Genomic DNA, 16115 nt, shown 5'->3' with positions numbered 1-16115 from the left:
CCTAAGTCCTCTGCATTTCTCTTCATCTAAATCTATGAAATTGCAGGAGTCCAACATTGCTAACTTCCACAGCTTTGAGGATCTACTGTAATGCTACCTAATGCAATGATTGGTAGACCCAGGTGGTCGTGGGAGGGGGACTAAGTTGGGTTGTTGATGGATGTTACTCAAATGTATTTACATTCTATCATACTGTTAAGAAGAAGAGCATTTAAAAGCCTGTACCCTTATAAAATGGAAGGAAATCCGGGTAGCTGGGAGGGTAGCAATTGAAAATTGGAATGTACTGAATGCAAAATAACCTTCAGAAGTAAAAAGGAAACCAGTGGCTCCTTGAAGGAGGAAAGCTTGGAGTAAGGAAATATTGTCTTAGAGTGGCAAAGACATCAAAGTCTCCACATTATAGGACTTTAAGGTAATCAGTTCCCGAGTGCAACCTCACAATGTATTACTTCATAATAAAAACAGATAATACATATGCCATATGAAAATACCGTCTACAGTTATCTCCATCATACAAATGTGTTATCATCTATTTGTTAGCATAAAATCTGACAACATGCCTGGCTGGCAATACTGATGTTCTGCTTTCTTCTTTGACCAAAGCATTTAAAAAACAAGTAATGTTCATACATGATGGTATACACTTAGAAAACATAAATGAACACACAGATGAAGATTATTAACTGGTCTAGAGCTCTAATTTGAACAGAGGTTTTAGGGGAAACAGCACATTTGGAATTTTTAAAAGTGCTTTCAATACTTTATGTTTAAAATGCTTGCTTTATTCCTCTGGAATCATTCTCATGTCATTTATGGAATTTTCATTTCATAAAAAGAAGAAACAATGTCCTGTGAGCTCACACTTCTTCACAGAAAGCTTCTTATTCCTAGTTAATTCTGCTAACCCTTTAAATCAAAAGGATAAGGTGACAATGTGTAGCCCAGCAGAGAAGATTTCCATTCTCAGAATCTCCATGTGCCATACAGACTAGACATTTGTTAGTAATTTCCTTGGATGATCAAACATACTTCCAGACCTCTAAACAGCTAGCCATCCCACTAAGCTGTGCTGTGCTTGGTCGTTTAGTTATGTCTGACTCTTTGTGACCCCATGGACTGTAGCCCACTTGGCCCTCTGTCCATGGACTTCTCCAGACAAGAATACTGGAGTGGGTTGCCAGGCTCTCCCTTCAGGGGATTTTTTCCAACCCAGGGATTGAACCCAGGTCTCCCGCATTGCAGTCAAATTCTTTACTGTCTGAACTACCAGGGAAGCCCCTCATTAAGCTACCATTTACAGTACATTCTTACTCTTAAACCAGCTCTCAAATCAGTCCTACATAAGCCTCAAAGAACTGGGCATCTGATTTACTAATGTATTCTCCACCAATAATTTGACTTATCTTCTTGGTACCAAGTGAGTGCATGTCTAGGTTAATTTCACAGCTCATTTTCAAAAATGTTTAGACATTGACTTAAGGACATGGTCTGTATCTTAATATCACCTTGACTGCCCTAACCCTACACATTATGAAACTGTTAGCGACAACCTCACTCCTAATAAAAATTCACCCCTCAGATTTATAAATGATGAAGATAACTTTTCATCATATCTCCCCTTTTCAGTGCCCTTTATTTTATGTTTTACTACTGTAGTCTCTGATATTCAATATGCTATCTAGGTTGGTCATAACTTTTCTTCCAAGGAGTAAGCGTCTTTTAATTTCATGGCTGCAGTCACCATCTGCAGTGATTTTGGAGCCCCCCAATATAAAGTCTGACACTGTTTCCACTGTTTCCCTATAATTTCCCATGAATTGAAGGGACCAGATGCCATGAACTTCGTTTTCTGAATGTTGAGCTTTAAGCCCACATTTTCACTCTCCTCTTTCACTTTCATCAAGAGGATTTATAGTTCCTCTTCACTTTCTACAATAAGGGTGATGTCATCTGCATATCTGAGGTTATTGATATTTCTTCCGGCAATCCTGATTCCAGCTTGTGTTTCTTCTAGTCCAGTGTTTCTCATGATGTACTCTGCATACAAGTTAAATAAGCAGGGTGACAATATACAGTCTTGACATACACCTTTCAGACTTGATTTTTTTGGGCTCCAAAATCACTGCAGAAGGTGACTGCAGCCATGAAATTAAAAGACACATACTCTCTGAAAGAAAAGTTATGACCAACCTAGATAGCATATTGAAAAGCAGAGATATTACTTTGCCAACAAAGGTCCATCTAGTCAGGGCTCTGGTTTTTCCAGTGGTCAGGTATGGTTGAGATAGTTGGAATATGAAGAAAGCTGAGTGCCAAAGAATTGATGCTTTTGAACTGTGGTGTTGGAGAAGACTCTTGAGAGTCCCTTGGACTGCAAGGAGATCCAACCAGTCCATTCTAAAAGAGAGCAGCCCTGAGTGTTCTTTGGAAGGAATGATGCTAAAGCTGAAACTCCAGTACTTTGGCCACCTCATGTGAAGAGTTTACTCATTGGAAAAGACTCTGATGCTGGGAGGGATAGGGGGCAGGAGGAGAAGGGGACGACAGAGGATGAGATGGCTGGATGGCATCACCGACTTGATGGACATGAGTTTAAGTGAACTCTGGGGGATGGTGATGGACAGGGAGGCCTGGCGTGCTGCGATTCATGGGGTTGCAAGGAGTTGGACACAACTGAGGGACTGAGCTGAACTTAACTGTAGTCTTGTTTTAGATCCCATCAATACAACCACTGTTGACTAAAATCCTCAACCCAAACTAGTGCAGATTTTTTCACTTGCTTTCACACTCTTAACAACAACTGCAGAACTGCTCAGGAAGTAAATTACAGAGTATGTTTCCAGTAATTAATGAGTAAAAGGCAGGCTAAAATTGGCACCAGGTACCTGGTGCGTGTGCTGAGTCCTGTCCAACTCTTTGCCATTCTGTGGACTGTAGCCCACCAGGCTTCTCTGCCCATGGGATTTCCCAGGCAAGACTATTGGAGTGGGTTGCCATTGTCTACTCCAGGGGATCTTCCTGAACAGGGATTGAACCTGTATCCTCTTTCATCTCCTGCATTAGTAGGCGGATTCTTTACCACTGAGCCACCTGGGAAGCCTGAGATGCCTGATACTTTAGTCAAAATGATGAAATAATGAACTGATACTTTCTTCAACACTTTGTTTTTAATACATTCACCTTTTTTGCCTGCATATAGTAATATTGTTAACTTGCTAGTTTTCTAAATTTTCTTTTCTGCTTGGATATAGTAATGTTGTTTCTTAACATGCTAGTTTTCTAAATTTTCTCTTCAGCACCTAGGACCCTCAGCTTAGCGATCTACTGTCTTTATTTCCACAAGTAGTTATTATTGAATTGAAAGGATGGTACTTTAAACCATAAAGCCACAAAATTTTTATTTTGTGTATGTTTAATGCAGAATTTGATACTCTGTCCTTTATTGTTGCAGCGAGTTGGTGGGGGACTTAACTTTTTAGATTGAGTATTTTTTTTTTTTTTCACCATTTAAGTAACCTGAGATCCTGGGGTATTAGGGTACTTTTCTTGTACTAAAGAGGAGCATATTTGACAAAATATCAAGGCTCCATAATGAAGGAAGATCCTAAATGGAATCCTTAAATGGGATCTTTTTTAGGACAGCAACCTCTAAATTGTGAGTAGAATCCTTGCAATTTTCACCTCTACATTCTATGTATGGGAATACATGGGATGAGAATAAGGACGATAGTCATTATATAGTCCTAGGCAGGGACTCTAGGGACACTGCTCACGAGGGAATATAACACTTTCACTAGTAATGTGGTACAGTGCCATATACTAGCACACACACTTCAACCTAGACTGACACATGTTATCTCTAGATTCCTTTTTTCATCTTTTCCACAGCTTCGTCAAATTCAGTCATCTCGGTATCATAATTATCACAGCCTCCTCCCTTTCATTTACAGCCCAATTCAGTATTTTCCAAATTGCAAAAATGCATTTGTATACTATTTTTAAACTCTGAATCAAGTAGAATAGAGCAGAATAGGACATAATATAGGTTCATAGATACCCCTCTAGTTTTGAAGAATTCACAAGGAATCATGTTGTGTTTCTATGGATGTGTGTTTGTGAATTCATGCGTGCACAAATGCTAGCACTTTTCCCTTCACAGTTAAATTCTTGAAAGACTTACCACAGTAGAATTAACGGTTACCATGGTATTTTCTAGTTATGACTTTGTGATAGTTTGTGCCACCAAGGTCTGTGAACAAAGATTTAAATGGAAACATCACATGACAAAGAACAATAAAAATCTCTCCCCTTTCATCTCTTCATTCTTTAAGTTCCAGATTGAGGTGCTTAGCAACAAGGCTCCTCGAGTTCTAAAGACCATGGCAATTGGATAAAGGTCTTCCACATTCTGGCTTTGCCTTCTCCATCATACTCTAATTACTCCTCAATATGAATAAACCTGAGTATAGTCCTTATTCCCATCCCATGTATTCCCTGCACGTAGTACAAGTGTTTAGTGTTTTTTATTCATACTTTAGTGCTTTGATTCATACTGTTTCATGCATCTCAGATTATTTCCTCAGCACAGAACCTCATAATGAAACAGTTGAATTGCTTCAAGTTCCAGAAATAAGTTTGATCTGGTTTAAACCATTGTTCAAGGATTGAGGCTTCAGTAACCATCTATGACTTTCACTCTAAGGTCAAGGATAACTTAGAGACATTTCACATGTGTAAATAAGTGTGCCTCATCCATTACAAGAACTGTTGTCAGTAAAGAAGTGGCACAAAGAGATTACAAAGAAGAGCGAGATGAAGCAAGTAGAGTGTGGGTGGTGATGCTAGCATCGTAGTGGCATAAGTTGTTCCTATTTTCTCTCTGCTTCATTTTACAGTTAATTTGACACCCTTGTATTAGCAAGACTGCTTGATACCAGAAGGGATTTGGGGAAACAGTCATCATTTGTGCATCAGAAAATAAACAAGAGCTTGTTAAGGCCTTGAATTCCTTGGAATTGGATTAATAGTATCTTGGGGCTTCCCAAGAAGCTAGGTGGTAAAGAACCCTGCCGGGAGTCGGCATATTGCATATTGAGTGCGTATTGCATATTGCATATTGAGTGCAGCTCTTTCCACAGCATCATCTTTCAGGATCTGGAATAGCTCAACTGGAATTCTATCACTGCCGGGAGCCAGCGTGAGGAACTCCTTCCGTGGCAAAGGTCATGAGGAAGGAGGCTCGGCATACGCAAAGGTGGGATCGAGCCTCAGGAGTCCCCTGGAAATTCTTGAGCATCTACCCCCCAAAACCAGAGTCTGCCTACTTTCTGCTTTGTGCTTTCACCTACACCTCTGACTTTACGGGGGGCTGTCCCCCACTACCTCTCTCTGAAAAAAAAGTTAACTTACAGCTCCAGTTAATAAAGTTCCTGGGTGTGATAGTGTTTCAACCTACAAATTCCTTTGGAAGTCCTCTAGCCTGCCTGAATAGGTTTTTCCAGCCACATGTGATTGCTCAGAGCCTCCCAACTGTGAGAGGCATGAGATGTTCTAAACTGTCTAAATACAGATTCCTTTGAGCAGTTAAAAGATTGATTAGAAATTGTATTGGTGAAGGGATTTTCACTTGTTGGGCCGTTGTTTGCTGTTAAGTTTCCATATCCCTTACCTGCTGTGTCCCTGGCAGTGTACTGATTAATATAATTGGTGTAAGTAGTAGCTTTAATGTTTGTAACCTGGGACCCTTGAGTTAATTCTTTTTCTTGTTATAGCGCACCACACCTTTGCTCTGTAGGAATGCAACTTTATCTAATGCTTTTGGAGGGTGGCGCTTGACTTATCACCTTTAGAGAAAAATAAGTTTTCTGAAGAAAGGGTCTTAAAATGTTAACAGGCCTCCGGGCCAGAAGATGATGCAAATCACCTAAGCTTTTGCATATGATAAGTTTGCAGGAAGAAAGCCTGGCTTGCTGTATGACTCTACCCCTTCCCCCATTATCCTCTATGCATAACTTAAGGTATAAAAACTACTTTGGAAAATAAAGTGCGGGCCTTGTTCACCGAAACCTGGTCTCCCCATGTCGTTCTTTCTCTCACCTTCTGGTTGAATTATTTCAGCCTCTTTTCTCCACTGAATTTCCTCACTGAGCTATCCTTATTTCAGCTGCTTTTCTCCACTGAATTTCCTCACTGAGCTATCCTTATTCTATTACTCTTTATATCCTTAAAGTTTAATTAAGCAGTTGTTTCCTGATCCTCACCAATGCCGTCCCTGCTTCGAATTCCCTGGATCCACTGGGGCTTGACCCCGGCAGAACCCGTCTGCCAATGCAGGAGATTTGGGTTCGATCCCAGGGTCAGAAGATACACTGGAGGGGGAAATGGCAACCCATGCCAGTATTCTTGCTGGAAAATCCTGTGGACAGAGGACAGTGGCGGGCTACTGTACATGGGTTCACAAAGAGTCAGACATGCTAAAGAACTGAGCACACACACATGGTCTTTTCTAGCTTTAGCCCTGCCGTTGGAGAAGGCACTGGCGACCCACTCCAGTGCTCTAGCCTGGACAAACCCATGGACGGAGGAGCCTGGAAGGCTGCAGTCCATGGGGTCGCTAAGAGTTGGACACGACTGAGCGACTTGACTTTCACTTTTCACTGTCATGCATTGGAGAAGGAAATGGCAGCCGACTCCAGTGTTCTTGCCTGGAGAATCCCAAGGACGGGGGAGCCTGGTGGGCTGCCATCTACGGGGTCGCACAGAGTCGGACACGACTGAAGTGACTTAGCATAGCATAGCATGTATGTGAACGCTAAGTTGCTTTAGGGTCTGACTCTCTGTGACCCTATGGACTGTAGCCGGACATCAAGTCCCTCTGTCCATGGATTCTTCAGGCAAGAATATTGAAGTGGTTGCCATACCCTCCTCCAGAGGATCTTCCCGTGTCTCTTATGTCTCCTGAATTGGTAGGTGGGTTCTTTACTGCTAGCACCACCTGGGTAGCCCAAAGCTAGAGGTATAACAGAAGTGCAGCAGAGTTATTTACAATCATAAAAGATGATGCTATTAAAGTGCTGCACTCAATATGTCAGCAACTCAGCAGTGGCCACAGGACGGGAAAAAGTCAGTTTTCATTTCAGTCTTAAAGAAGGGCAATGCCTAAGAATGTTCAAACTACGGTACAGTTGCCCTCATTTCACATCCAAGGCAAGGTAATTCTCAAACTCCTGCTGTGTCCTGCAGGGCTTCAGAGCCCTCACCACACTCACCCGCCAGCCTCAGCCCAGGCCTTCGGCAGCAGTGCCCCTCTCTCCCATTCTGCTCTCTGCAACCTAACAGCAGTGGCAGTGTGCTGGGCCGCAGTCTGTGGGACCTCGTCTCCCACTTTGGGTGGCCTGAGGAGCCTGAGAGCCAGCTGGGCTGGGCGCCTGGCTTCTTTAGAGATGACAGCTGGGTGGAGCCTGGGGACCCGGCCCTGAGGGAGCTGCCAACTGAGCTCTGTCTCCTCTTAGCCAGGACCAGGACCAGGACCTTGCAGGGTGAAAGTTGGACCTTGGCACCTTGCCCTTTCTTGTCAAGTCAGAGAACAACATTCATTTGGTAGTGATTTACAGAAACATCGTCACCTGGCCATGACCTGACCTCAAGAACAAAGGATCTAACCAGGAGATTTGCAACAACTAACCTCATCCCTCCCTCACCTTTTTTGCTTTTCAAAGGGCTTTGATGAGAGCTTTCAGTAATTTTGGGGCTTCTTAGAGTGTGAGCCACTCATCTGTTTACATGGACGTGCAATAAACCTTTCTGTCTTCCAAACTGCAGTGTTTTAGCATTGTTTGGCCTCACTGTGTGTCGGACACTTGGACTTCTGTTGTTCAGTAACACAGGGAGGAGCATGCAATAAAGTTAATTCTACTGTTTCATCCGGCAGAAAGTGGCTTTTTGAAAAGTTCTGAGCGAGTCACCCCATCATGTAGAGGTCCTGGTCAAAAGAGACATCAGCTGAGGGCAAAGAGAACAAGAAATGGAAACAAGGAATTTCTGTCATCCGAATACACATACATAGCATCTATTTTATATATCCTTGTATATATTATAAATTCAGCAGCATTATCATTTTTTCCTCCTTGCTTTTCTCTCTTACCTTGAGATATGGCAAATTGGTGTTGGTGAACTTTATAATTTGGTTCTTAGAACACAGACTATCAAGGCGAGATTATAAGTGACTTAGAAAAGGAATGAACAGTACTCAAAGATAGAGCCAACAGGCAGATGGGGCATTTGATATTTTTTTTTGAAGCCACCTTCCTTCCTTGTGGAACTGCCAGGTGGGTTCCCAACTGGAAGTGACCCCTGTCTACAGCTCTTCCACTTACTTTTTGGTTTTCCAGTTTGCTGACTACAGATTTTGGGGCCTCTCATCTCCATACGCCGGTGACCAATTCTGAGCTGTGTCATCAAGGGACGCGTGAAATGGAGAGCAGGAAGTGTAACTTCCAGTGGGAAACCGGTGGGCCAAGTTCTGAGGAGAGCTGCTGTTTCACTTCACTCTGAAGGTAGGCCTACCTCAAAAATAAAAAAAAGTTCAGGTATTCCACTTTTTGTCTCTGTCTCAAGAGTACCATTCATTTCTTTTCTGGTTCACTCATATTTGTATCACCCCTTGGTTCTGTGTCTCAGGAGGACCCAGCTTTATGATTATGGTCTAGAGTCCTTTCAGACTCAAGCTTAGAGTCTCTTTCTCTAGCCCTTAGTGTGAACTTTGTAGTCAACCAATTCCCAGTGTTAAATCTTCCTTTTTAATGTAGTGGAGGAGTTTTCCTAGTTTGCAGTGGAAGCCAGGCTGATGCAAATAAATTATTTTAACATCACTCCAAATTATAATTACTTCTTTGTGATGGTTTCCAGGAAACATAATTTTATGTTGTTTATTACCCTGGTCAAATAATTACTGGAAATCTCAGTAGGAATCAGTTCAGTTCTGTTGCTCAGTCGTGTCTGACTCTTTCCGACCCCATGAATCTCAACATGCCAGGACACCCAGTCATCACCAACTCCCAGAGTTGACTCAAAATCATGTCCATCGAGTTGGTGATGCCATCCAGCCATCTCATCCTCTGTCGTCCCCTTCTCCTCCTGCCCCCAATCCCTCCCAGCATCAGGGTCTTTTCCAATGAGTCAACTCTTTGCATGAGGTGGCCAAAGTATTGGAGTTTCAGCTTCAGCATCAGTCTTTCCAAAGAACACCCAGGACTGATCTCCTTTAGGATGGACTGGTTGGATGTCCTTGCAGCTCAAGATTTTCTCAAGAGTCTTCTCCAACACCACAGTTCAAAAGCATCAATTCTTTGGCGCTCAGCTTTCTTCAGAGTCCAACTCTAACATCCATACGTGATCACTGGAAAAACCATAGCCTTGACTAGATGGACCTTTGTTGGCAAAGTAATATCTCTGCTTTTGAATATGCTATGTAGTTTGGTCATAACTTTCCTTCCACGGAGTAAGTGTCTTTTAATTTCATGGCTGCAGTCACCTTCTGCAGTGATTTTGGAGCCCCCCAAAATAAAGCCTGACACTGTGTCCACCGTTTATGCAACATGAACATCTGGAAGTTCACAGTTCAAGTACTGCTGAAGCCTGGCTTGGAGAATTTTGAGCATTACTTTACTAGCATGTGAGATGAATGCTATTGTGCTGTACTTTGAGCATTCTTTGGCATTGCCTTTCTTTGGGACTGGAATGAAAACTGACCTCTCCCAGTCCTGTGGCCACTGCTGCGTTTTCCAAATTTGCTGGCATATTGTGTGCAACACTTTCACAGCATCATCTTTCAGGATTTGAAATAGCTCAACTGGAATGCCATCTCCTCCACTAGCTTTGTTTGTTGTGATGCTTTCTAAGGCCCACTTGACTTCACATTCCAGGATGTCTGGCTCTAGGTGAGTGATCACAGCATCTTGATTATCTGCATCTTAAAGTCTTTTTTGTACAGTTCTGTGTATTCTTGCCACCTCTTCTTAATATCTTCGGCTTCTTTTAGGTCCATACCGCTTCTGTCCTTTATCGAGCCCATCTTTGCATGAAATGTTCCCTTGGTATCTCGAATTTCCTTGAAGAGCTCTGTAGTCTTTCCCATTCTGTTGTTTTCCTCTGTTTCTTTGCATTGATCGCTGAGGAAGGCTTTCTTATGTCTCCTTGCTATTATTTGGAACTCTGCATTCAGATGCTTATATGTTTCCTTTGCTCCTTTGCTTTTCGCTTCTCTTCTTTTCACAGCTATTTGTAAGGCATCCTCAGACAGTCATTTTGCTTTTTAAAATTGCTTTTCCATGGGGATGGTCTTGATCTCTGTCTCCCGTCCAATCACGAACCTCCATCCGTCGTTCATCAGGCACTCTGTCTATCAGATCTAGTCCCTTAAACCTACTTCTCACTTTCACTGTATAATCATAAGGGATTTTTTTAGGTCATACCTCAATGGTCTAGTGGTTTTCCCTACTTTCTTGAATTGAAGTCTGAATTTGGCAATAAGGAGTTCATGATCTGAGCCACAGGCAGCTCCCGGTCTTGTTTTTGCTGACTGTATAGAGCTTCTGCATCTTTGGCTGCAAAGAATATAGTCAATGTGATTTCGGTGTTGATCATCTGGTGATGTTTATGTGTAGAGTCTTCTCTTGTGTTGTTGGAAGAGTGTGTTTGCCAAGAGAATGCCAGTGCATTCTCTTGGCAAAACTCTATGAGCCTTTGCCTTGCTTCATTCCCTACTCCAGGGCCAAATTTGCCTGGTACTCCCGGTGTTTCTTGACTTCCTACTTTTGCATTCCAGTCCCGTATAATGAAAAGGACATCTTTTTTGGGTGTTAGTTCTGAAAGGTCTTGTAGGTCTTCATAGATTCGTTCAACTCAGTAGGAATAATTCCTTTAAAAATGATGAAATTATTTCAACTTATCAGAAAATGTATACATCCTCCTATGTTTCCAGTAAAGGTTTACATTTTACCACATTGTTCGTTTCTCTACTCACTGATTTTTAATATATATGACAATTGTTATTTGTATTGACTTGTAAGAATCCTTTACTTATTGTTTAAAATATTTTGTACTTTGTAAACTTTCTTCTTAGCTTTTAGAATTTTTATAGTAGAATTTTATATGTAGAAATTCATGTAAGCTACATTTAATGGCAGTTTTTATGTTTATTTTTCAGTTCCATAGTTTTTAATTCTGAATCTAATTGTTCTGGGTCCTGAGATAAAAAGTTAATATAAATAGTGACATTCACTTTGCTGTGCAGCTGAAACTAATAGATTGTAAGTCAACTATACTCAATAAGAATGTAAAAGGTAATGTAAGTGGTGACAAAGAAGAACACCGATTTATTCCCAGTTTCACTGGGAACGTCATTTTAAAGAATGTTCAATGATTATTTTTCAGTGATATTTATTATTAGGTTAGGAAAGCTTGCTTTTATTCCTACCTGGCTATGAAGTACTTTTCATTGTCAAAAGAGTTTAAATGTTATTTAAGGCTTTTTCTGTATGTGCTGCGATGAGCATATGTTTTATGCTTTTAATATCCAGTAAGAAATTATATAAACTACGCTTGCCTTTAAAGAAATAAACCCTACTTTGTGAAAATGTTATTTTCTTCCTTCTGCTGAAGATGTTCTTTCCTCATTTTTGCTGAATTTGATATACTTGTTATTTGTGATTTTTGTTGGCTCTCTGTACATGAAGTCTGTATTTCTTTCTTGTATTGTTTTTGTCCAGAGTTTTACTGGATGCATAATATTAGTTAAATACCTTATCCTTTAGTTTTATCCTGTAAAGTAATTTCTGCTTGTGAATAACTGAGGTCTGTTCCTTAAGGTTTAACACTCAGCAGCTTACCTTTGAGGACTGCTGTCTGTGGGTAAAATGTAGGGAAAACAATCCATTTGTTATTAACTTCGTCGTGTTAATCAGATGCTTACTTTTTATAAATTGATACTATTCATTTATAGTTTTACTTAAAATGCATATCCCATGTAAGTTTCTTAGTAATTTTTTCATATGTTTAAATATCTGCTATGGTGGCTCAGAGGGCAAAGAATCTGCCTGCAATGCAGGAAATCCAGGTTCGATCCCTGGGTCAGGAAGATCCCCTGAAGTAAATGGCTACCCACTCCAGTATTCTTGCCTGGGAAATCCCATGGACAGAGCAGTGTGGCAGGCTACAGTCCATGGGGTCCCAAAGAGTCAGACATGAGTGAGCAACTGACACTGGCAACTCTCTTTCATTGTTTGAAATAGTGGAGGTGTTGGTGTCCAGCATTTGAAAGTGGACTGCCAGCTTTATGAATCTAATAGCAACAAGCATAATGGCAGTTCCCCAGCAGTGTAACAACGAGCCCAAAGAAGGGCACAGCCAAGAAAATGCCTCCTGGGACCCGAGTCATCAGCGTGTGTCTAGAAGGCTAGGCACATGTGCTAAGGTGTAACTACCCACTTAGAACAAGGAGAGTATGGTATGGGCAGACTTGAAACATTTCCAGGCCACAGGGAAATTTATTACAAAAGGGCGAAACTCTCATTGGCTACTGGGAGTCAAGCACATTTTGACCAAATACTAGCTGGAGAAAAGGCCACTCTGAATATCAGTGAAGGCATAGAATAAAAATGAGTATTTCAGACCAAATGGAGAATCTTAAACTGCAGTAGAATAGCCAAAATTAAACATAAAATTAAATGCCCCTTTAAACTCAAAGGGAAGGGGTAGTGTTCTTGGAATCTTTGCAGTAGGTCCTGTGGGTCTAGTATGTGATCCCTGAGGAGAGGGTTAGCCCACCTGGTATGGGAAACTCAGGGATTTGGTGAACATTTAGACCTGGGACTCAAAACTGGGAGGCTACAATGCTTGGTAGCTGTGCCAGTATGGCTGAGACTTATAGTCTTGTTGGTTCTGAGTGTAACCAAATATGTATATAGCAGAAATTATGGGTGCTGCTAAGGCGAAAGCTGTTAATGAGACAATTCTGACATGAACACAAATCAAATTTTTCCCGGGTTTCAAATCTTTCTCTAGTTCCTGCCATTGGCAGAAAGGAACAGGAGAGGATTGGCATATAAGACATGTAATCTGTAGGTTACCAGTCCTTGTGGACAAGGCCAGAGTACAAGGAGGAAGGGCATGTGGGATAGAGAAACAGTAAATCAGACACACACACGAACACCATCCACAGACTGTCTCTGCTCCAGACACACACAGAGAATAATTCCATAAAAATTGACCACTTAAAATCGCTTAAAATAATGGAAAGTAGAAATAGGCTAGGGATTAGTAAATTTTGTTTACTGGTTGTTTATGGTCCCAAATGATTAGAAAAAGTTGGAATTTTCTGCCAATGATCTAGGACAAATGTTATAACATTGTTACTCCAGGAGATTACAATCTAATACTTGGGAAAGATCATTAGGCTTGGGCAGTCTCTTGAAATAGGAGCTATTGGTTTTTCCTTCTTTGTTGTTTTTTTCAGTAGGCACATTTTGTGTTTCTTCCTCAGGTGAAGTTAGAATATTCTGTGCTTACATCCTAAGTGAAGCCGTATCATGTCTAGTTTTTAGGTAGTTTTTGCGAAGTTTTCGCAGATTGTGGTGGAACAGAGGCTGTTGGTGGAACAGCCTCTTCTTTTTCATCTTTCTTTTTTGGTCTCATGAATAGGAAAAGCAAAAGAAACAGACACAGTAGTAGAAACAAAAAAGGAATCAGGAAATATGGTAGCAGGTTCCTCTTTTCCACCCTTTCTTCTGTTTGGGGCTCAGGGGCTGGGCCACTGTCCACACTGCCTCCTGTGCCGGTTTCCTGGCAGACGGGAGGGCCCCACCCATAGTGGCAGTGGCAGTGCTGTCTGTTGTTGCAGACTCCCCTCAAAGAGCAGAGCTGAGGCGAGCAGTTACGTGGCACAGTGGAATAAGAGACACACCTCCTTCTGATGCAGATGTTTTCGGGACCACACTTTGTACCGTCTTTCACTGCACCAATATCAGCTATTCTTATCCCGAGGTGGTAGTCTGTACCCCAGCAAGTGTTATTATCGAATTTAGTCCAATGCAGAGTAGTATGATCACTCATTAGAGGAATTTCTTTGACGTTCTCACACTGTATCCTCCCACACAGGCTGTCTGCCATGTTGCATCTTACGTATGAGTTTTCTGTGATACCACAGTTACCAAAACGGTCACCTCGCGTATTCATTGCCATGTAGCAACTTACGTTTGCATTTTTGGCCTCTTTGCCAAAGATTTGCCTACACTGTTCATTGGGCTCATTGCATCTCTTTTCATAGCAGTAACCACCGCCTGTGCAGGAGGCCCCATTCTGCACATACACATCATCTGGACACTGATTGGATGTCCCATTGCACCACTCTGGAAGATCACATTCATTTTCTACTTTCCTACACAGGGTGCCTGGTTTCCTGAACATGCAGTTATGGCAACAAATCCCAAAAGCACAGTTAATACCAGCTGTCACACTGCAGTTTAACTGACAACAGGGATCAGTGTTACACATCTTTAAGGATCCACAGTCACACTCTTCTCCTTCGTCAACAAAACTGTTTCCACAGCGTGCCTCCCTCACGAGTGTGTGTGGATTTGGTATATTGTACAAACAGGATCTTCTACGACCAACGTTCCAATAATCAGCATAGCTGCAGTTGCTGAATTTAGTTGTTGCTTCTACTTCTTCAAACATTATGCACATTGGTGCTCCACAATGACATGTTGCGGTATCATGACGCATACCCAAATTATGACCCACGTCATGAGCCACAATATATGAGTAAAAAAAAAACCCTTCATCGTGGAAAGTCTCAACTGAACAGCTAAAACGAACTGCACACGCCTGTGCATCATAAGCTAGGCCAAAATCCTCACCATAATCCTTTTTTACAAAAAAATGTGCCACATCATGGGGCACACGATTATGGAAGCCCTTTTGCTTCCAGGTGCAAAAGTTCACCAAGGTTCTTATAATGTCTTCTACTGAAATAAGGCTTTGTTTAGTCCATATCTCCATTCCCTTGAAAAATACTTCAAGATCCAGTGGTTTCATAAGGTCACTTACTGCATTTAAAACAAGGAACACTTCTTTCTGCACAAGTGTAGCATTACTTTTATGATGAAGATATCGACTGTGATCTACGACCACTGCCACTTCAAGAAAATAGTGGTGGGTCCACCAGCCTGTATAGGCACTTTGCATCAAAGTGGAATTAATGCTTTCTTGAATCTTCAATTGTCCTGCCATTTTTTCATCTGTTAACCCACATCGAAAGTATGAAAAATTTGTGTCCTGATTGTCTAGCTGATATATTAGATGCTCAAATGCAGTAGAAAACCTTTTGGGTTCAATTTCATAAACAATGTCATTTGTCTGTAGCATTCCTTGAAAGCCCCCGAAGCAGTTACTGAGGGAAACCAGAGACTCTGGGTCCCCCTCCACGTAACCACGGTAATAACAGTCATCCTGGACAAAAGGGTGGTCTTCCAGGAGAACGCCCTTGTCTGCGTAGGTGAACACTGGGAAGTTTTTGGACAAAAAATTCTTCTTGACCTTTATATGAACAACATGTCTCTGGCCCCCAAAATGCAGTTTGTAAGAGAACCAGCCTTGAAGCTTCATGCCTCTGCCAGTGGGTGTTACCCTCCGGGGAATCACCACTTCTGGGGGGCCAAGTCTTTGGGAGTGCCCAAGCTGGGGCCATCCAGGAAGGAAGAGGAATACTTTCAGCCAGACAAGCAGGAGAGTAACCTTCATATACACCAGGAACTCACCAACACCTATCGCGGAGCCATCGTATCTAGCCATTGGTAGAAAAAGAGGGCAGGACAGCATACATCAATGTTCAGTCTCCTCCGTCTAGCTGATGTATTCAACGTTAACCTTTAGTTTGTTGTCTGGCAAAGTCATGCAGTCAAAGCAGCAGCACTAAAAGAAAAACAAAAAAGTAGAACAGGGACTGGGTGGGAGTGATGAGCAAACCAAGATAGAGGAAAAAGGAAGGGTACAGGTTAGGACGAATGAGAGTTTGGCTTAAGACATGTCTGACGTGCTCTTAAGTAATGGTGAGG

At 41.8% G+C, this 16115-nt stretch overlaps 1 protein-coding gene across 1 annotated transcript; it reads right to left on the bottom strand.

The window, feature by feature from the left end:
• Window positions 1-8459: 8459 nt before the first annotated feature.
• On the bottom strand, window positions 8460-15852 carry LOC129650903 (disintegrin and metalloproteinase domain-containing protein 20-like). The gene is made up of 2 exons (XM_055579682.1): window positions 13780-15852; window positions 8460-8564 (listed from the first exon to the last, which is right to left on the bottom strand). Exons 1-2 carry the CDS (start codon window positions 15850-15852, stop codon window positions 8460-8462), a joined length of 2178 nt encoding a protein of 725 aa, XP_055435657.1.
• Window positions 15853-16115: the final 263 nt, after the last annotated feature.

This window comes from Bubalus kerabau, chromosome 4, assembly GCF_029407905.1.
Source record: "Bubalus kerabau isolate K-KA32 ecotype Philippines breed swamp buffalo chromosome 4, PCC_UOA_SB_1v2, whole genome shotgun sequence".
Lineage (NCBI taxonomy): Eukaryota > Metazoa > Chordata > Mammalia > Artiodactyla > Bovidae > Bubalus > Bubalus kerabau.
This window is presented reverse-complemented; position numbering and strand designations above follow the sequence as displayed.